General features: G+C 33.9%; 4 protein-coding genes across 4 annotated transcripts; 2 read left to right on the top strand and 2 right to left on the bottom strand.

Annotated features, from left to right (window-relative positions):
* Positions 1–495: 495 nt before the first annotated feature.
* Positions 496–5,450, bottom strand: LOC106380903 (phosphate transporter PHO1 homolog 3). The gene is made up of 12 exons (XM_013820743.3): positions 4,709–5,450; positions 3,739–4,102; positions 3,610–3,658; positions 3,452–3,523; positions 3,226–3,355; positions 3,015–3,135; positions 2,635–2,893; positions 1,763–1,867; positions 1,465–1,656; positions 1,102–1,383; positions 886–1,022; positions 496–779 (listed from the first exon to the last, which is right to left on the bottom strand). Exons 1-12 carry the CDS (start codon positions 5,328–5,330, stop codon positions 680–682), a joined length of 2,433 nt encoding a protein of 810 aa, XP_013676197.2. The 5' UTR covers positions 5,331–5,450; the 3' UTR covers positions 496–679.
* A 6,138-nt stretch (positions 5,451–11,588) lies between these two features.
* LOC106369122 (fructose-bisphosphate aldolase-lysine N-methyltransferase, chloroplastic) lies at positions 11,589–13,695 on the top strand. Its single transcript, XM_013809224.3, has 6 exons — positions 11,589–12,111; positions 12,197–12,225; positions 12,337–12,548; positions 12,613–12,735; positions 12,820–13,224; positions 13,302–13,695. The coding sequence occupies exons 1-6, from the start codon at positions 11,627–11,629 to the stop codon at positions 13,509–13,511; spliced, it is 1,464 nt and encodes a 487-aa protein (XP_013664678.1). The 5' UTR covers positions 11,589–11,626; the 3' UTR covers positions 13,512–13,695.
* A 466-nt stretch (positions 13,696–14,161) lies between these two features.
* On the top strand, positions 14,162–15,225 carry LOC106369121 (transmembrane emp24 domain-containing protein p24delta7). Its single transcript, XM_013809223.3, has 4 exons — positions 14,162–14,433; positions 14,507–14,716; positions 14,794–14,870; positions 14,948–15,225. Exons 1-4 carry the CDS (start codon positions 14,227–14,229, stop codon positions 15,090–15,092), a joined length of 639 nt encoding a protein of 212 aa, XP_013664677.1. The 5' UTR covers positions 14,162–14,226; the 3' UTR covers positions 15,093–15,225.
* Positions 15,226–15,360: 135 nt separating this feature from the next.
* Positions 15,361–17,815, bottom strand: LOC106369120 (probable serine/threonine-protein kinase drkD). Its single transcript, NM_001315904.1, is given in 11 exon segments — positions 15,361–15,487; positions 15,572–15,687; positions 15,769–15,854; positions 15,946–16,067; positions 16,154–16,213; positions 16,290–16,369; positions 16,463–16,583; positions 16,712–16,806; positions 16,967–17,083; positions 17,333–17,407; positions 17,498–17,815. Coding segments are annotated over 11 exon segments (1,317 nt in total).
* Positions 17,816–21,484: the final 3,669 nt, after the last annotated feature.

Consider the following 21,484-nt stretch of genomic DNA (forward strand, 5'->3'; position numbering starts at 1 on the left):
CGAGTTTCATCAACCATTCAAACACGTATATGTTCGTGGGAAATAGTTCTTGAATAAATTTAGAAAAGACTATTAATTAATTGAATAGTAACCCTGTTAATTTTTCTATTTAATGGTGAAAGTCTAAGGGTAATTTGTTAATCGTTAATAAAAAAGGTTTTGTTGATCCACTTTGACCATCTTTATTAATCGAACATTCAAACACGCATATGTTCATGGGAAAAAAATAAGAAAGAAAAACTGAAAAATCAGGAATTTTGTTGACTAATTCCATTCCAGGATCACCCATAGTATTGGGTGGACTATGTGAAGTTGTGAACTACCACGACGAATGATCTCAAGACACACACTAGAGGTAGAACCTTATGTTTATATGTTTAGAAAAGAAAAAAAATATTCCTCTGTTTCAAATTAGTTGATCTTTAAGGTTTATACACACATTAAAAATTGTTGATTTTTATTCATTTTGCCTAAAATTACGTTAACTAAAACTAATCAAACCAACAAAAAATTTTATTATAGAATACAAATAGTCGAAACCACCAAATAACATAAAAATTTGCAGAGAATTTTGAAAACATCACTTAAATTAATACACAACTAAAATCCCAAAACATCAACAAAAATGAAACAGTTTGATGGACTTTGGTGGCTAAAGAGTATAATACTCAATGAAACTCTAATCATCTTTATCTTCATCTTCATCGTAGTTGAATGGTAATGGGACAGACTTGAAGGCTCTGTATTTCCCAACATTGTTCAAATGCTCATTCTCTAATCTGTTTTCCACGAACCAGACCAAGAAACAAAACCACAGAGAGTCACTAAAGACCGAAGACAGCCTGTCCAAAAAAATGATATGAGTTTTGAAGTATTTTTTTTTACCTGAAAAAATTCCATATACCACGACGAATGATCTCAAGACTAGCAACAACGGTAATCATCGTCTCCTTATGCATGAAGGAGAATTTGAAATCCAGAACCGTTTGGATCCACGCAAATCTCAGCAGGACATTCAAGATCTGAATACATGTTCTTAAAACATCAGTTGCTATGAAACATGTTTTGATGTAATATTTTTTTAATGGTTTTGAGACTCACCATGGCGACAAAGTATACTTTCTTTTGAGGTATGAGAAGTTTGTCCCGAAGCCAGCGGTTTTTGGATGTCCGGTTTAGAAGACCCCAATCATGAACAAAGTCCCACCAAGTAGAGAATATTGCAGCTATAACTGAGAAAATAGCGGCTAAGACCCTCCAAGCGACTTGATGTTTCTGGATACTGTAAGCAGTTCTCAAGCAAACCGCCACTATAGTTAAGAAGTACTTGAGTCCATTCCACCCTTGCTCCGGATTTTTCTCCTCAAACAGCCGTCGCATGCACTGCATTGAGTACAAGTTTAGTTATTGAATGAATGCTTTGAGATGTTGAACTTTTTCTTTTGGAGAGAAGAAACTATGTACCTGAAGGAGGCGAGAGAGATAAGGGATAACAGCAACAATGAAGATGAAAGCCTTGTAGCTACCAGTATTACAAGTGTTCTTTCTGTGTCTGAAGTCTCCCCAACCATAGTAACAGATGTAGAACTGGATGCTTCTAAGAGCTTGAACTTGGCTAGTTAATTGATCTCCCAAGAAGAAATCAGGCAATGTTACCTGCAGGAGAAAAAAAACGAGAAGTGGAGGGTTGGTTGAAGCCCTACTACAATAGGAATTTACAACATTCTCTTTGGTCAAGGAGCTTATTCGATCTCTGTTTTACCTTGTAAAGAGGAGCGGCGATGCAATGAAACAAACTAGTGAGGAAGAAAAGGCGAGTTGAGCCGTAGAAGAACTTGAATGGCAGGACAAGAACCACAAACATAGCCTGTAAAGTGGAAGATAAATGTACCACAGCTATTATTATGACACTGTGTTTAATGACTGATTTTTTATACTTATATCACATATATGTCTTTTTGGTTTAATTATAAGAATCAAGTTCACACTAAAGTTAAGGATTCTACTATAAAATCCGATATCATAATGACTAGGTTTCGATTAAGGACATGTCCAACATTACTTTATTTTTCACTCTAAAATAGAATTTAAAGTAAAAATGTTTCAATGGTACTTTATTTTATACACTATAATATAATAAAAAATAGGTTTATTTCATATATAGAGTAATTTATTACTTTTTAATTATAGTATATTATTAACCATCTTTCCTTGCCATTTAATAGAGTATTTACTTCAATATAATTATGGACAAAACTACAAAAAAAAATAACTACAAAAAATATATAATACATATAGGCATATGAATTGGTGGTTACAAAATGAGAAAATAGGTGATTGCTAATGTGATGTCTTCTATAGAATAAAAACAAGAATCATTAACATCTCTGACAAAAAAACAAAATTTTGCATCCACATAAAATAGTTAAGTAGAAATTTGCAATATTCTCCATCAAAAATCATTTTTAAGGAATTAAAGGTATAAGGGGAGAAAAATCAATCGGTGAATGGATCTAATACCAAACCGATTTGATCATTGGATCAAGGTTAGTTTTTCTTCTTTTTTTCTTAAAGATATATTATGGTTAAATAAAACCAAACCTATATGAAATTATAAAAGGGGTTTACACTTACAATAAATAGGAAAAGAGGAAGAAGTTCGGTTAATGCTTGATAGCCTTTCGTTTCGGGATCTGCCTCCATGTCAAGATTGGCAAGAACACAGAGCAATGCAAGGACTCCAATACTGAAACCCACAAGCAGGACTTGTCTGTATCCAAGTTCAGTTCCTTGCTTGAACCCAAATATGAAGGAATAGTTTACTTTGTATCGCTTCCAGTAGTATATATTAGCAGCATACATTATTATGTGCAGCACTATAAACCCGAACAAGCTGCAAGAAACATCAGAGAAGACGACGACGACAACAACAACAACAACTAAGCAACATTGTAACAACACAAATGCTCGATATAAATACTTAAGAAGAATGGACAAGAATACTAAGTTGTTACCTATAAAGAGGGAACATGGTATTCATGTATTGCTCTTGGTCTTCCTGCTGCAAGAGGTGTCGAGTGCGGATAATCGCTGCAAGAGCCACAATAAGAGAGAAAATGCATCCACCCAAGAAACCTGGAACCAATATCCTCATAAGCACCAAAAAGTTTGAACTTCAATTTTTTTTCTTTTTCTGATGCGAGTCAATGACTTTATATTTTATACCAGTGGAGAATGTAAGTCTGTGTCGCTCTCGTTTCGCTTTAGGCCTTAAAATATTCATTCCTTTTGTTCGATTAGCATTTGCAAAATGCTTTATGAAAGTAGCTTCAACACGCTCCATGAGTCGCACAACCTGTCACAACAGAGAATCCAGAGAAGTTCAATACTGGAGAGAATAAAAACAGAGGATGTTTTTTCCTATTGGATCAAAATTTAACAAACATCTTACTTCATCAGAGCTTCCAAGGTGTGAAGTATCTACCATTTTCATGTAAGGCTTCATTGCATCCCTAGAAGTTATCTATATATAACACACATTTTCAGTCATATAAATCTATATAAAATATAACGCCAAGTCAAAGTCTATAATCTTTTTTTTTTTTTTACCTTATCGTACTTCTTCAATATCTTCGAGAACGCCAATACATTTAAAAAGCTGCATATGCATAATTTAAATAAACTCATTAAACATATTAAAAAGAAAATCAAAATCCTACAAGTACACACCATACGCACCTGTAGCTCTTGAGAAGCCTCAGCTTCTGATAAAACACGAATAAAGCTTGCCGCAGCTTCGCCTCGACCATCATCAGATTTTCTCTGCTGAATTTTAAATCGGTCTGCTTCGTCATCTGGAGAAATCCTTTGATGGTGGAACGAGGCGTCTCTTTGGTGTCGTTTAACCACACTCGATCAAGAATATCTAGCGGAGCTGGTCTCATTGCTCTCATCTTGGTCGTCTTCACGTCTCTAGCTGTGGTACACGCCGAGGCTCCATTTGATTCTTCTTCTTCTTCTTCTTGAACAACATCTTCCGTTCGTCCAGCTCTGCTTGACCCTCCTTCCTGTATAGCCTCCAGATGAGCTTTACTAACGTTTACTACAAATTTGAAATATAGGTTTGGTAAGAATAGGAAAACATTTATGAATAAAAGAAATTAAGTGATGCACGCCTTAAAAACACCTAGTATTGTAGTAAATTTAGTCCATGAATCTGACGCTCAATATAGGTCTAATAGCAAAACAAAATTTGAGACCAAATAACCCTTTTCAACTCCAATTTTATTTCTTCATTTTTTAAAATTAATAAATAGTAAGTTCACAGATTAATAAACTTGGCCATCTGTTGGCATATGGAAATGGAGTGGTCCAACATGATCGAAATTTAAAAATTAATTAAGATTTATAAATACAGTATCTACAGCTTAAAATTTAAAATATACTTCTTAATTTTATGCTTATAACTACAACTTAAAATATACTTCTTAATTTTATGCTTATAACTACAAAAAATTTTAAATATATAAAGACTGAGCAGTAAATTTTTAAAAGTAATCATTGCTTCATTAAACATATCGATAATATTTTTTTGAACAGGGTCCAAAAATAATTTAAGAGGGCCCTGTTAATAAAATAATGAGTTCATAGATTAACAAAAAAAAATTGTAGGAAATTAAAGTAGATAGGCATGTGTATGATTGCTTACTAGATCTAGCTCCGGCGGGAGAAGAAGCGGAGATAGCCGCCGCGGAAGAAGCTATATCGGAAGCCAGTTGAGTGATCTCCACCGCACGTTCATCCCATCCCCACCCTTCTGGATTCTCAACTTTGACACGAAACGCGATCAAAGCGTCCATCTGTTTGTTAAGCACCACCGCTTCTTTCAACACTTCTTCAACTTTCTCTTTGTAAAACTTACTCACTTTGTTGAACTCGTCGTCTAGTCTCCGGAAAAACACAAGCTCGTACTCTCCTCCTTCCTCCGTCGTCATCAGAAACGTCGTAACGCAACCGTGATCCACGGTGGTGTTCACTAGAATGGGACCCGACGTCGCCGTCAATGGTACACCTTCCTCTAGGTCATGAGAATTACCGCGTCTATGTCTTCCCGGAGTTGAGACTAAGCCGCTAAACGTCCGGTACAACGTCATTTTGCGGCTTAATCCTCCGCCGTGGTGATTCTTGGCGCCACCACGAGGAGCTGCATGGTTGCTTCTGAGCTTGAATGCCATGATATCTTTGAGACACTTTTTGAGAGAACCGTAGTTCATGTAAGCTTGTTGCCACTCTGGCACCATTTGAGACGAGAACTCCTTCCCGAACTTCATTTCGGTTCTTGATATCTAATTATGTTTCTCTTTATTTTTGTTGGATTCTATATTTTATGTTTCCATAATGAGACCAGAGGACTCGTATTTATAAGGGTAAGTTGGTTGATACCAGTTCAGTGGGTCGAGTTAAGAATATAGCAAATGTAATATCTATCATCGTGGATGTTCAAGTCTTTCAACTAAGGGTGGACAAAAAAACTTGAACCCAAGTACCGAACCGAAGAGACCCGAAAAAGACCGAACAGACCGAAACCAAATTTAGAAATTACCCAACCGGATACTGATATTTTATACTTGAAGAACAGGAACCGAACCTCTACTGAACCAAGAACCGAATAATACCCATATAGAATCGGATGAAAAATTCTTATACACTTACCTTATACATTTATATCTTTATAGTTTATACTTTATATACTTACCTTTTTTATTGATCAACACTTAGCTTATACGAGAACCTCGTGTTTTTTGGATGTTTTATTCTCACAGTTTGGATTTTGGTTTCTGAATGAAGAAATCATTTGAATGTTATTTTGGTATTGGTTTTGATTCATTTATTTGCAAGTACATCGGATTAGTTTGGGTAATATGGCTACAACGTAACTACTTAGAACCGAATCCGATTGGAACTTTTTCTGGTTCTAATATGATTACCAAACTTCAGAAACCGAAAGAACCAAAAACTGAAAAGACCTACCTGATCTGACTTGAGATTTTCATGGTTCCTTAATGGTTACCAAACTTCAAGAACCGAATTAAACCGAACCGAACGTCACAGTTTCAACGACGTTTGGGATTTCGTCATCAGGAATTGCATGGGAACTTCTGTTATTTGGAACTATTTTAAAATCTGTAAAAAACTATATAACTATTAATTAGAATGATGTGATGGGTTTTTTTGTCGGCTGATGTGATGGACTTTAGCTACAGGCCTTCAACGTACAATTACATATTTCATTTACATTTTTATCATTTCCTCCAATTTTATATGTAACCACAAGTAAAGTTAATCTGTAATATATGTATATTCCATTTTCATTCAGCTAATTAAAGACATTTTATAACAAAATAAAAAGGCCTTATTTGTGTGAATTAATCATATTTGAAGAAGAAATTAACTAAATATCACTGATTTTGACATAATATAAGAATTAACATTTAATATATCTTTGATCCGGTTATATCCTTAATAGTAGTGAGCAGAAGGTTACATATGTATAGAGTGGATGACGTTGATGTATTTTTGTTATGAACATAAATGAATGTATATTACTTAATAGCACAGCACACAAAAAACCAACATTTACCTCATACTTAGTCACTATAAATAGTAAAATAAATAGATAACATAGAACTTTTTATTTAAAATGTATTTCATATCACTGAAATAGTATAGGACTCTTATCCCACTCACAACCATTAAATACTAAACTCAACCCCAACTTTTAAATACTAAACTCTAAATTGTAATCATTAAACCCAAATCCAAATATAAACTATAAACTATAATATATATTTATAATGCTTAATCCAACCCACATCTCTTTAATAAAAAAGACAATTCTCTCAAATAGATCTTTTTAAGTTTTTGTCACAAAAATAGACTTCAAAAACTAAAATGACCAAAATAAAATTCTTTTATTTTGAAAATTTTACATTTTATTTTATTTTTGAAAATTTGAAATCCTATCCCTTAAATCCCGGTCCTCAACTCTAAACCCTAAACCTTAAACTTTAAACCCTAAACTCCACCTCTTAACTCTAAACCCTAATGTATATATTAATTAATCATAGGGGTATAAATGTATATTTATTTATTTTGATAAAACATTTAAGTCTATTTTGATCATTTTTATTTTTAAGCTCTATATTTGTGACAAAAAAAATTTAGGTCTATATATCCTAGGAAATTTTTCTAATAAAAAACCCACCCTAAATTTTAAATACGAAACAATAATACTAAACTCACCCCAAATGTTCTATTCCATTTTGTGATAAGTAAATGTTATATTCCATGTATCCAAAGTAGTATAATATTATAACAATTAACATAATCCTTAAATACTAAACAATATTCCAGTCCTCCTAAATACTAAATTCTAAACTCCAAAGTTTAAATCCAAACCCAAATGTAAAATATGATTTATAGTTATAATATTTTAAATAAAATTAAAATATGAAAATAGTATATAATATTTTGTACTATTAAATTATACTATCTAAAATGGAAAGAAACGTATACTTGTGAACTAAATACATTTGTGTGGTTGAAAAGGAGATGACGTCAACAACTTCAGATAGATACATAATTTCATTTGTTTTACTTTGAAGGTTCCGCCGGATAATATGGCAATATTATATAAAATGCATGTGATACAGTGAAAAAATAGGATTTTGTCCATAGAGTGAATTATAATTTTATTGAACGTGATACAATGCAATTTCGCAAATAAAATCAATTGATTTATATTCTAATAATTATATATTATTCAGTACTCTGTACAATTTCAAATATAAATAGATGCTTCTTATATTGGTTCTTTTTTACTACATTTCTTCAGGACGAAACTGAACAATGCCTAAATTTAGGCTTAAATAATTCGTCATAATCGTATGCAAAAATTCCCTTTTTTTGATAAAGAGCTTCAGAATTTAGAATTTCGTTGAGGGATATATCTAATTAGTAAGAGTAAATACACTATTATTTGATAAGTAAATTTTCTTATTTGTCATATTTTCTATAACTTTAATGAATTTGTTTACTTGTCATCTTTTCCATAATTTGAATTTGGTTATTTGTCTTCTTCTCCATAGTTTCAGTGAATTTTATTACTTGTCATCTTCTATATGATTTTAAAATAAATCATTAGTTTAATTAATATTATTATTTAAATTTTTATTTTAACATATACATTTATCATGATATTTAAGATAATTAATAAATATTAACCTGTTCTACAGATTTATATATTATTGTTTTAAAAATAATAATATGTAATCATCATGATATTTAGAACATTCAATTAATAAATAAATATTAACAATTGATATTAACAATATATACCAATAATATCATCTAATATTTAGTGACTAGTAATATAACCAGTTTCTCTGATTCTTATTGAAAATATAGATCCAAATACAGATTAAAAATTATATATAAGTATACTAATTTATTTTAATTAATCAGTTTCTCTGGTTTATTCATTTAATATACTGAATCATATCTATATACTGCAGTTTTTTAAAATAATATTTATTCAGTTTATTTGATACTACCAAATCCAAACAATTTTTTCTATTTCGGTTCCGTTCGGTTTTAAATGGTTCGAGTTTACCAGATTGAACATTCCACTATTGTTATTTTGTTGACGTTTTATGGGTTCTAATTGTTTATAATCCTTTCAATGTCATTGGATGTCTTTTCAGTCCAAATACAATAAGTGTTAATTTCAAACTCAACTTTCTTAATTTGATTATTAATATAGAAAAAATGATCTAAAATCCACATCTCATAAATAAAACTATGAAACAAAATAATTTAATTTAATTTGATTACCAATATGAATATTGAAGTTTTATAATTTGTAATATTAATTTAAAATTTGTATCTAATTTAATAATTTTTAATAAAAACATTATAATTAAAAATTGGTAAATAATTTTTTATGATTTTTTGAAATGTTATAATTTTTTATAATTTTTTTATACTTTTATATTTTCTTTATTTTATATGTATTTTATTAATAAAATAATTTTTTTTCTTTTTTTATTTTTGTAAATTTTTAGTGACTTTTATGATTTGTTTGAATATTTTATAATCTTTTATACTTTCTGTATTTTATATTTATTTTATTTTAAAAAGTAATGTTTTGTGAATTTTTTTTATTTTGGTGAATTTTAGTGATTTTTATGAGTTGTTTTGAATTGTTTCTGAATTTTTATATTTTCTGTATTTTTTATATTTATTTTACTAATAAAATAGTTTTAGAAAAAATCAAAAAAAAGAAAGAAATCGACACTTCATCGATTTTGAAGATAATCATTTTGACTTAATGTACAAGTAAGCCAGATTGAAAGTTTGTTTTGATGCAAGTATCACTTTAGAAATTTAAAATGTTTCTGAAATACTCTCAATGTTTAAAGTGTAAGTGACTACCACTTTGAATGTTTTTTATGCGGTTTTAATAGTAACATCAGTTATCAATTTATCAGCATTTTTAATTTGGGTTTGTGAAGAAAGATAATAATGAATAGATACATATATATTTGGTAAAAGAAGAAAAGTAAGAAAATTAATTGGAAAATCATGATTTTGTTGACCAATCCCTGAGGCTGTGTTGGGTGGATTTTGTTGTTTTCAAGAGAAAAGTTGTCAGACTTTTTTTTATTTCAATCATATAATGTGGGGGGAACAAAAACACGTACTTCTTAAGATTTTTCTTCTTGAACTTTGAGAAGTATAAATTGAATTTTCTTTATTGGGGTCACATATATATAGTTAATATTATTAAATAATACAGTATATAGGATATAACAAAAAAAATTATATGAATTAGCGGGGTTTATGAAAATTTAAACACAAACTAGTGAGGTCAAAAAATGAATTAAACCCATTATTTTGTTAATTTTAAACAACCATACAGTATAAATAATTCATTTATCAAATTCATAAGAATCGGGTGATCTTACTATACTTTTTTTTTTTTTTTTTGATAATCCAAGGGTTCCCCACTTACGTGAATCATTCCTTTGGGTCTGGTTAGGCAGCGGTCCACTTCACCCGAGAGGACTTTACTTGGGCTGGGGACAAGGCCCAACACCCAGTACCGCATTTGATGACAGAATAGGTAGTTCGCCTCCGTTTGGCGTCGAACCCGTGAGCATGACAATTGACCCACAAGGTCCTTACCAAGTGAGCTACCTCATCCCGTCATCTTACTATACTTTTCTTGCCTTCATCCCTGAGTATAAGTCAATCATAAATATTTAAATTTAGCATCGAACTATATAAACTTACAGTTTTTAATAACTTGCCATTGCTTTTAGAGCATTACTGAATTATCATTTATCAATTATAACGTCAATAGTAATAGAATTTTCAGCTAAGTATCTTAGACATATAATGCTAACAGTTTAACTAACTTTTAATTATAGAAGCTAAATCAGTTATATAATAAAAAGTTATTTAAATTGTTATACTTCTTAAAACATCTAAAAGAGAATGGTCTATTTTTTCTTCTTTTCGTATATTCTAATAACAATATTTTTTGTAAAAAAAAATAAGTATTCATAAAAATACTCTCAGTTATCATGTTTTACCCATGTAGGTCTTCTTTATCTTTTGTTGTTTTGTATTTCCAAAATTTTAAGTCAAAATTATAAATTTAAGAAACTAAGAGCAGTTGCAACGCTGATCTTACAAAAAAAATTCTTAGCAACAATTTTTTTTTTATAATATGTGGAGACCAAAAAAATTAGAAATTTGTGCCATAATTGTGTGTTAGAGTCCGTAGGTAAGGATCATTTTGCTGTCGGGCTTGTCACTGTGCGCGGGTTCCATCGTCACGTGAGAACCCGCGATTGGCCCCTTTTTATTTTTTTTATCTTTTCTTTTTTTTTTAACTGAAAAAAATAAAAATAATAAAATAATATAAAAGACTTATCTGAATTATCGAGTCATGAGTAACAAGGTTGTGGATGCCCTAAAGAATGACTGGTATCTTTGGAAATCAATAAATCTTTATTACTTGGGATGTTGAAAACTATGATCATTGTGCATAATGGTCAACTTTCTACATCTGTAGCACAAAAAAACTACATCTTAAATTTTACAATAATCTACAATAAAATGAAAACTATAACAGCAACCAAGTCATGGCCTAATTGACAGGTGAAACAGTCACGTTGTCTAAATTTGACGATTTTTTTAATATAAAGACAACAAGTGTTGATTTTCCACTGTCAACATTACCACACAAACAAACACACTTGGAAAAAAGGGATAATATTCATATGTGTTTGTAATTTCCAGGTGTATGACTAAAGTTGACTTGGGATATTGGACTTGTCAGTCAATTAACAATCTTTACTTGTCGAGTACATCTTTAAAATATGAGTCTGTACACTGTAGTTAGCCCTAAATAACGTGGGTTTAGCAATTTACAAAGAAATATCATCTAAGTACAGAACTTGGGCCTTATACATTAATGGGCTTTTTATATTAGATTTTCTTATCTGTGATATAATTATTATTATCCACTCAACACTCTACCCGCCAATAGAAAACAACCATGACAGCCTCCGTCACCTCCGTCACCGTCGCGACGGGTTTTCTCCGTTCACCGTCAGTCTCAAAGTCCCAAAACACTTCCTTTCTCTTTACCCGTCAGAGAATTTCACCGAAGAAATCTTCGGTGAGACCCATTTCAGCTTCAACCTCAGAGCTGCCGGAGAACGTCCGGAGCTTCTGGAAGTGGCTCGGAGACCAAGGAGTCGTCTCCGGTAAATCCGCCGCGGAGCCCGCGGTGGTGCCGGAAGGTCTGGGACTTGTGGCCCGGCGCGATATCGGGAGAAACGAGGTCGTTCTGGAGATTCCCAAGCGGCTGTGGATAAGCCCAGAGACCGCGGCGGGTTCAAAGATCGGAGCTTTATGCGGCGGGTTGAAGCCGTGGGTGTCGGTTGCTCTGTTTTTGATCAGAGAGAAGTATGATGAAGATTCTGCATGGAGAGTTTATCTCGACGTTCTTCCTGAGTCTACTGACTCCACCATCTTCTGGTGGGTTTTGTCCTTGTCTGAACTATTATCATTAGCTTTCTTTATCGCTATTCTAAACTTGTCTGATGAAATGTCTCCAGTACAGGTCAGAAGAGGAGCTTGCTGAGCTCAAAGGTTCCATCTTTTTACCCATTTGTTCTTCTTCTTTCAGTAGTTAGCTCATTTGAATTGTATAGCTTCTTTGCCTATCGGTTTGTATCACTAGCAGTGTATCTTTTGGCACAGGGACTCAACTGTTGAGCAACACACTTGGTGCGAAAGAGTATCTGGAGAATGAGTTCTCAAAACTGGAACAAGAGATACTAAAGCCCAACAAAGACATGTTCCCATCCGGCATAACACTTGATGACTTCATGTGGGCGTTTGGGATTCTCAGGTCAAGAGCTTTTTCTCGCCTCCGTGGCCAAGACCTTGTCTTGATCCCTCTTGCAGATTTGGTAAAGTCCCCCCTTGTATACAACTAATCAAAGACAATGATGCTTAATGTTTTGTTTTGAACAGATAAACCACAACCCTGAGATAAAGACAGAAGACTATGCATATGAGATCAAAGGAGCTGGCCTCTTCTCTAGAGATCTCTTGTTCTCCTTGAAATCCCCTGTTTATGTTAAAGCAGGTGGGCAGGTAAGCTTCAACCACTCTTACTTATACTTTAACCCCTCAAAGAGTGTACCCTTTAACACTTTTCTTCACTATCTCTTTCCACAGGTGTACATTCAGTATGATGTGAACAAAAGCAATGCTGAACTTGCTCTGGACTACGGTTTTGTGGAATCAAACCCAAACCGGAACTCATACACTTTAACAATCGAGATACCAGAATCAGACCCGTTCTTTGGGGATAAGTTGGATATCGCTGAGACTAATGGGATGGCTGAGACCGGTTACTTTGACATAGTAGAGGGACAGTCTCTTCCTGCTGGGATGCTTCAGTACATTCGGCTTGTGGCTCTTGGCGGTTCAGATGCGTTCTTGTTGGAATCTATCTTCAGTAACACCATATGGGGCCATCTTGAGTTGCCTGTAAGCCGTTCCAACGAGGAACTTATATGCCGTGTTGTCAGAGATGCCTGCAAATCTGCTTTGTCTGGTTTTGCTACCACCATTGAAGAGGTAGTATATATATGTTTGAATTCTTCTCATGTCTTTGTAAGCTACTTAGCATCATTTCATGATTTGTCTTTTTGCAGGATGAGAAGCTTCTGGAAGAAGGGAAGCTTGATCCGAGGATGGAACTGGCTATCAAGGTAAGGATTGGTGAGAAGAAGGTGCTTCAGCAAATCGACCAAATCTTCAAGGATAGGGAGCTTGAGCTTGATCTGCTAGAGTATTACCAGGAGAGACGGCTCAAAGATCTTGGTTTGGTTGGTGAGCAAGGGGAAATCATCTTCTGGGAGTGAGAATTAGCTTATGGCTCGTACAGCTTACAGAACAAAACTCAAGGACAGAAAGAAAATCTTTACTGAATCAGCACTGAGACAGAAGAGTAGAGAGAGACCACCATCTGTATGTTAGGCTATTGCCAAAACCGCCCTTTTTTTGTGAAATTTCTGCAAGATGAGATACATAATCTTGTTTTACCTACATCTTAACTTAAGTAAAAAAAATTTGATTAAAAAAAAAACTTAAGTCAAAAAATAAATCAAGATCAGCAACTATGCAGTAAACAGAAAAAAAACTACATAATAAAAAGAGTTTTTCTTAGCTTCACCGTATATTTACGGTTTGGTATTATGATTTAGAGTTTTGTTGTGGCGTTAATAATTTACATTTTTTTTTATTTTTGTGGTAATTAGTACTAAAATTTTTTTTTCAAAAAATATAATATGAATTTCAAATTTTTATTGGCTATTATTATGTTACCTAAGAAAAACTCTAGCAAAAATATTACAAAATTTATCTGAAGTAAAGTCCAACATTATTATTGGGCCTTAATTCTATAAGCCCATTGTTATTTAGGCCTAAAGATAATCCACGTGTTAAGACGAATTAAAAACTTACGCGTGGCACTGCACGTGTTGACTTTCTTTGTCTTCTTCATTAGCCAGAGACAACGACACATAGAAACTCGTCAAATCGATATCTCCGTTGGACTCTCTCAACATCATAGCAGCCATGGATCTTCGCCGGAGCTCAATTGTACTACTAATCCTCTCCATCCTATCTCCAGCGACTCTCTCCATGCGCTACGAGCTACTCTCGGGCCACACGAAATGCATCTCCGAGGAGATTCACGCCAACGCAATGTCCGTCGGCAAGTACAGCATCGTAAACCCTAACGACGATCATCCTCTCCCCGATTCCCACAAGATCACCGTCAGGGTAACACATTCCGAATAATCTCATCGTCATTTTAAGTATTATAAATAATGCAAAATGTGTTTGGTGTGTGTAGGTGACGTCACCGCAAGGAACGGCGTATCACGAGGCTGACGGAGTGAGTACGGGACAGTTCTCGTTAACGGCTGTTGAAACGGGAGATTACATAACTTGCATCTCAGCCGTTGATCACAAACCGGAGACGATGTTGACCATTGACTTTGATTGGAGGTCGGGTGTTCATACCAAGGACTGGTCCAATGTGGCTAAGAAGAGCCAAGTTGAAGTAAAGTCAAACTTTAACTCATTACAGAGTGTTCTTAAAGATTGTTTCTTTTAATCTTTTGATTTTATTTTGGGTAGATGATGGAGTTTGAGGTTAAGAAGCTATTCGACACTGTCACATCTATCCATGATGAGATGTTTTATCTCAGGGACAGGTAAATTTACACGACCCAAGAGAATGGTTCTAAGGCTAAAAACTCAAAGACATATCGTGTTGTGGTATGTGTTGTAGGGAAGAAGAGATGCAGGAACTGAACAGAGCCACAAACACGAAGATGGCATGGTTTAGTTTTCTGTCGCTTGGAGTTTGTTTATCAGTTGCTGGACTTCAGTTTTGGCACTTGAAGACTTTCTTCCAGAAGAAGAAACTCATCTGAAGACTCATTACCATCTAATATACACAACTATATTCATTTTTGTTAAAGCATTATATGATCATCTTAACATCTCAGTGACCTGCAAACTCAATCCAGTCCATGGAAAAAACAAAAGCCCCTTTTTTTGTTGTTACACCTTTTCTAGTCGTGTACTGTGAAACAAATGGAAAGAGCAGAAAGATGAACAATCTTTACAAAAAGACAAGAAACATAGAATAGTAGTAATAAGCAAACATAATGTTAAATCTCATGTTTTGATTTGGTGTATTTATGAAGTGAATAAGCCCCAGTGGTGATCTGAAGGTAGAGTTTCCTTGATCTTTTCAAGTCTCTTGAGGATGTCCAGAAACGATGGTCTCTGGTTCATGTCTGCGTCCCAGCATTTCACTATTAACCTGTCAGAAAAATTAACTGGTTAGATTCTCAATAAGACTATAACCGGTGTGCATAGCATAGGGTACTTAGGTTGTTTTGCTTACTCTCTTAAATCAGGTGTGCATCCTTTGGAACGGAAAGTAGGTCTGTGTCCATCTGATACATGCTTGGCTGCTTCATATGGCTCGTAGTTCGCAAACGGTGGCTCTCCTTCAAGCATCTGGATACAATGTGGGGTAATGAAATAAAGGTTAAGAGTGTAGAGAGACAGAGATTTTCTTGTAGTTAGAGATGTTGATACCTCGTAGAGTATCATTGCAAAGGAGAAGACATCGACTTTCTTGTCGTATTTTCTATGCTTGAATACTTCAGGAGCCATATACCGGTCTGGTTTGTTGCAAGAAGAGGAGTCACAACATAGTTAGGGGAAAAACAAGAAAGTCAACAACGGTTTTGAGTATAGAACAACAACACTTACAGCTTCCGGTTTCGCCAGTCATTTTGTAGACATCATGAGAGTTTTGAACCTTTATTAGCTTACTAAGACCAAAGTCTCCAACTTTCAAGTGGTCTGCACTCGAATTAACCAGAAGAACGTTCCTGCAAAATATAACATGCGAGAACCGGTTTTACACAAAACCAGATTTAAAGTACAACAGAGAAGCTATTGCAATAGTGATTATTACCTTGGTTTAAGATCTCGATGAATGATAACATTAGGCTCATTGTGAAGATATGTCATTCCTCTGTTAGCAACAAATTAAAAAGAAAATAAAAAACAAACATTCACATAATATCTCGAATGTTAAAAATTGAAAGTACCTTGCGATATCCAAGGCAAAGTTGACAGCAGTAGCTGGAGTAAGACCACCCTTTTCTTTGAGGTACTGATGAAGATCTCCCTGTGACAAAAATAGATTTAATCATATTTAGCTTTAACCATGGTGAAAACATTGCAGAGATAAAAAGGCGGAGGATAGTGAAAAGTTAGTTACCCCGCGTAAGTATTCAGTGATTAACATAAGGGGCTTTCTTTCGGTTACAGCTCCTAAGAATTGCACTATATTGGGATGGCGAAGCTTAACTAGCAAATCAACCTCATGCCTGAAGTCCTGACTGTATCAAAACAAATAAGAAACACAAGAATCTTAGGAGATGGAGAGAGGCTGTTAAAAAGGTGTCAGTCAAAAAAAAACTCATCAGCTAACAGCAAAAGAGAGAGAGAGAGAGAGATAAGAACTTACATAACAAGTCTATCATCTGACAGAGACGGAAGAATACGTTTAACAGCTACTGGTGTTCCTCTCCAATAAGCTTTCACAATCTCGCCAAAGGAACCCTGACAGAAAAATGTTACCAACCTCCAAATTAGCGAAAAACAAACCAATTAGACAAACTATGTTGCTGAGTTTCAAAAAAAAAAAAGACAAACTATGTTGCAATTCAGCTAGAGAAGATAATGCTTAGCTCAAAACTTGGCTTCAGAAGAATACACAAACCTTTCCAATCATGGCGGCATTAGAGAAATCCAGCTCAGCAGGTTCAATTTCCCAGTCACATTTCTTTGGAATTGGTGGTTGCACAGGCTTTGGTTCAAAATGACTTCCGTTTTGACCCTGCACAGAGAATTTTATCAGCCAGGTTCAAAGACTAAGAGATCCACACACACACACACACACACACACACAAAGTGTCTCTTTGAATCTCTGAACACAAGTACACCAAACAACACTGCATTTAAACAGCTGCTTCAGAGAGAGATGAATGTTATCTTATTCATATTCCATACCAATCAGTACATTAAGAATAAAAGCTCCTACATAATCTGAAGCTAAAGAAGATCACAGAGAAATTCAAGAACTCACATAAGATAAACCGCCATGAGACTTCAGCAGCTCGATCATTTTCTGCTTCCTAGCACCTTCTGCATCAGCCAGAGGCTTCAAACCAAACCCAACAAAACATATTCAGATCAAAGCTATAAGAACAAAAGAATAACAACAACAAAAAGAAAAGAAAAAAACACTTACAGTGTTCTTCCACCTGTCCTGAGCGTTCACATCAGCACCAAACTCAATCAGACAATTAACAACATCGATCCACCCATGAAGCGACGCCACGTGTAAAGGCGTCCGCTTGTCGTAGTCTCTAGCGTGAACCAGAGACGGATCCTCCTCCAGTAACTTCCTAACTGCAGCCGCGTCGTTCTGGTGCGCGTGCCACAGGATCAGAGACGTTCTGCTCACGCGCGCCTTCTCCTTCTGTTTGTCGTACCCAGCGCTCGTTCCCGCTGCGGAAACGGCTTGTTCGCCGCCGTCTCCAGCCGTCGCCGACGATTCGGAGCTCATCTGAAACGTAAAGATTCTGGATTTTTTTATGGATTTTTGCTTCTTTGGGTAATTGAGGAATCGATTCTTTTACAGTGGAGGTGATGATGAAGAAGCTTGTAGCTTGTTCTCTTGTGTGAACGTCGCCGTTAACTTAGCCGTCAAGTTGGAGACTTTTTCCTCCGTCTATTTTCGTGAGTTTGTTAACTCCGTCCCCGTTATCTCAGACTTTTTCTTTTGGTCTTTATTTTTTAGTGGCCGACTCATTTCACATTATTTATTCCTTCATGTTTGTTGGGATATTTTTTTGAGTTGTATGAACAATATATATTTGATAAAAAATTAACAATATATATCTAATATATATCTAGATTTTTTTTGTTTCTTATAGCTTTATATTGCCTACAAACTACAGTAGAATCTGATGTTAATACTTACAAAGAACTATTCATATTTTGTCACAGTCACTTAAAACTGAAATGAAGAACTAGTCATATTTGAAGAACTAATATGAATCATATTAATAAATGTTATGGTTCTTGGGTGTGAAGGGGACTAAGTCAACGATCCGGATAACATGGCATCACATCTATCACATGACTGCTATAAATATACACGCATATGCCTTTAGCATCTACTTTCATGTGATTAAAAAAGTTATTCATGTTTATATAAAATCAATGCACTAGAAATAGACTTTTTACAATTTGTTTTAATCAACTAATCATGTATAGACAACTATAAACACTCGCAAATGTTTGACCAACTAGGTCATGAAAAACAACTAAATTTTAATCTCTGAATTAGAAACATGTATATCTTACAAAAACGTATACATTATACAAAAACTCGCCTAATGATCGTCTACTGACACTAGCTAACCAACTGTGTTTGCTCCAGCTTAGAGAGAAGGTAAGCCATTCCAAGGGTTAAGACGGTTTGGTCATCACCAAGCTGTGTGGATTCTTGACCAGTGAACAGCTCGAGCAGCCTACAACTGTACAAGGCTCAATGTTAATAACGTGAAGCCATGTGGGAGATGTGAGAAGATACATACACCTCATGACTAGTTCATGCATCGTTTAGCGAGCAACGCGCTGCAATAAGTCACCTTTTCCTGCTTGGTGAACAACACGAAAACAAGTGTTGACGACAGTGCATACAAGCTGGTTGCCAGAAGACCTGAAGTATCTTCATTAGCACAACCTCTTCTGATGCAAGACTTGTCACCTCAAATCGGCAGCTTGTCACAGAATCAACTACCAAGTGTATGGCGTCTTCAATATTTGTAGTATTTTGACCAACTACATTCAGAGTTTCAGACTAATTAGGATCTTGAAAATTGATGAGAAAGCAATGCTGGTAGTGGTAGATATATTATAAATGGGCCACTATTTCAGTGGGCCTGTAGCAGGCTTGTAATTAAATGTCGCACAGTCCTTACCTTACTCTATAAATTGCTTTGTATTCATAACACTTCTCTCATTTCTAACAAGATGGAAAACTAAAATCGTATTAAATTCTATTAAAGAGTGTATGTCGCAGAGTCACAGACAACTGTAACACTAGTATATATACATTTATAAATTCAGGAACAGTTGAATGATTCTTTTTTCGTTGTTGTTGTTGAGTGAGGTAATTGCCTTTGCTCCTCCGGTTAGTGGGAGACAATACTTTCCAGAATTTTATATCTCAAATAATGATTAAATTTTAATTAATATGAAATTTTCAACATAAACTATGTAAGGAAATATTATACAATGAACTTTTATATATCTCTACATTTATATAATCATAATATATTATGACTTATTGCCTTGTCTGATTAGGTATTCTTGCAGCCGAATGACATGTCTCTTTCATGTTTAATTAGTGTCAAAAATTGAAGAACCATTTAATAAAGTATAGCATGTAAAGTTATCAGTCTATGATTTACAATATTCATGATATAACTACATAGCTACTTGCTAGATATATGAGTTGTGGAAATGGGTAAATGTTTAATGAGAAGTGTCATGTAGTCAGGTGAAAAACGAATGAGAAAAGTTTTGTAAACCAAAATTTATGTAATTTAGATATTCATATGATTCAGATCTGTAAAAGAACTTCATATAGAGAGACTTTTGTTTTCATTTGACATACATCTAGGTATTTGGTATTTGAAAATGAAATTGAATATCAAACAAATAATCGTTAGACATCCACCCCTAGATTTATAGATATTAAAATAATGTGGACTACAGTTGGCAAATGGCAATGTTCTCTGAGGTCTACACACGTTCAAGTATTTGTCTGGAACGTATCTGCTCTTGTATTTTTATATACAGAAACTTATATGATATATTTGGTATCCACCCAACTGCACCGTTTCTGTTTTAAGAAGTATTCAGAATATTATGTAAACTAATTAGACAATAATCGAGATTTATAGTTTAGTTTTCTCTACTGTAGTATACTTGTTGTGTTACTGTTACTGTCTAAAGTTAATCGCGTGTATAGGAGGTAAAAATGATTAATATCTAAATCATATTTAATATTAATTATCTGAACTTTTATTCGATTTCACTTCAGTTTTTCTTCCAGACGAATAAAAGAGCAGATAAATTGAAGTTAAGTGTAAATCCGTTTAGTACAGTTCGAGTTGTCATCAAACAAACTTTTTATTCCAGTGGTTCAAGTAGATTATGCGTCTAACTTGATACAAGAGAAAGGTATATATATTACAATTATTCAAAAAAATATATAGTAATCCTGTAAGTGTAAACACTTCGATCGATGTTCCTAATCGTAAGTCTGCCAACCACACTTGCAGCTGTTCAAGCCTCTTAACTGGACTCCAAATCTTCTAATAAATCAAGAAAAATCATAACCTTTAAGAATAAATAATATGAGCCGTCAATAGAACAGTTGAAATATATTGGAGAATCCATTGTTATAATGACATATATCATTAACAACTAAAAGATCTTATACTATATGTATGAAAAGAATGGATGCAAGAGAATATGTGCAAATGGAATTTTAAGTCATTTGTAGCTTCTTTCTATCCAGTATAGCCGGAAGATTACATGTAAGAATGGCTGTAAGCCAGTAACGATTAACAAATAAGAAAATACATTATACTCTCCAACGAAAAGGACTTTGAACTAACTAATAGGATTATATTCACTTCTTAGCTCAATAATATGTTTTAAGAAAGTAGTTTATTATATTCTTGGACGGATTTGATAGCTAAACAATCCATGAATGACAAAAGTAAATTAATTGTAAAATTACATAATGATACAACTTTCTATCAACGTAATAAGATATGAGTCTATGAACAAACAATTTTCCTTGGATATCTAAGTTATGTATACATATTATACAAAAGTTAATTAATATTTTGACACTTTTATGCCAAATTAAAACCATATTTATTGTAAAAACGAGAAGGTATATATGATCTAGAGCTCCATGCACAGCATAGTTAATTATAGATACAAATTGATGGTGTACATATACTAGGTACGAAGTATGCATCTAATTGAAAAAAGATATTTGACCAAAAAAAAAAAAATTGAAAAAAGATAAAAAAAAATATGGTCAGTGTATTTAATTATCAACATGCATTAATAAGCATTATAGGTCGATGATAGATGAATGCAGCTTATAACAGTAAAGCATGTGGTCCTCATCGAGAACTTCACA

The sequence above is a fragment of the Brassica napus genome, chromosome A9, assembly GCF_020379485.1.
Source record: "Brassica napus cultivar Da-Ae chromosome A9, Da-Ae, whole genome shotgun sequence".
NCBI classification, from domain to species: Eukaryota; Viridiplantae; Streptophyta; class Magnoliopsida; order Brassicales; family Brassicaceae; genus Brassica; species Brassica napus.

Excerpts from the sequence above, each read along its gene's own strand:
- LOC106380903 (XM_013820743.3), bottom strand. The coding sequence starts at position 5,330 with ATGAAGTTCGGGAAGGAGTTCTCGTCTCAAATGGTGCCAGAGTGGCAA. Across the intron at positions 2,894-3,014 it reads ACCATGTTCCCTCTTTATAG|CTTGTTCGGGTTTATAGTGC; the intron begins GTAACAACTTAG and ends TGTTTCTTGCAG. Across the intron at positions 1,657-1,762 it reads TCGCCGCTCCTCTTTACAAG|GTAACATTGCCTGATTTCTT; the intron begins GTAAAACAGAGA and ends TTTCTCCTGCAG.
- LOC106369122 (XM_013809224.3), top strand. The coding sequence starts at position 11,627 with ATGACAGCCTCCGTCACCTCCGTCACCGTCGCGACGGGTTTTCTCCGT. Across the intron at positions 12,112-12,196 it reads ACTGACTCCACCATCTTCTG|GTCAGAAGAGGAGCTTGCTG; the intron begins GTGGGTTTTGTC and ends TCTCCAGTACAG. Across the intron at positions 12,549-12,612 it reads TGATCCCTCTTGCAGATTTG|ATAAACCACAACCCTGAGAT; the intron begins GTAAAGTCCCCC and ends TGTTTTGAACAG.
- LOC106369121 (XM_013809223.3), top strand. The coding sequence starts at position 14,227 with ATGGATCTTCGCCGGAGCTCAATTGTACTACTAATCCTCTCCATCCTA. Across the intron at positions 14,434-14,506 it reads CCCACAAGATCACCGTCAGG|GTGACGTCACCGCAAGGAAC; the intron begins GTAACACATTCC and ends TGGTGTGTGTAG. Across the intron at positions 14,871-14,947 it reads ATGTTTTATCTCAGGGACAG|GGAAGAAGAGATGCAGGAAC; the intron begins GTAAATTTACAC and ends TATGTGTTGTAG.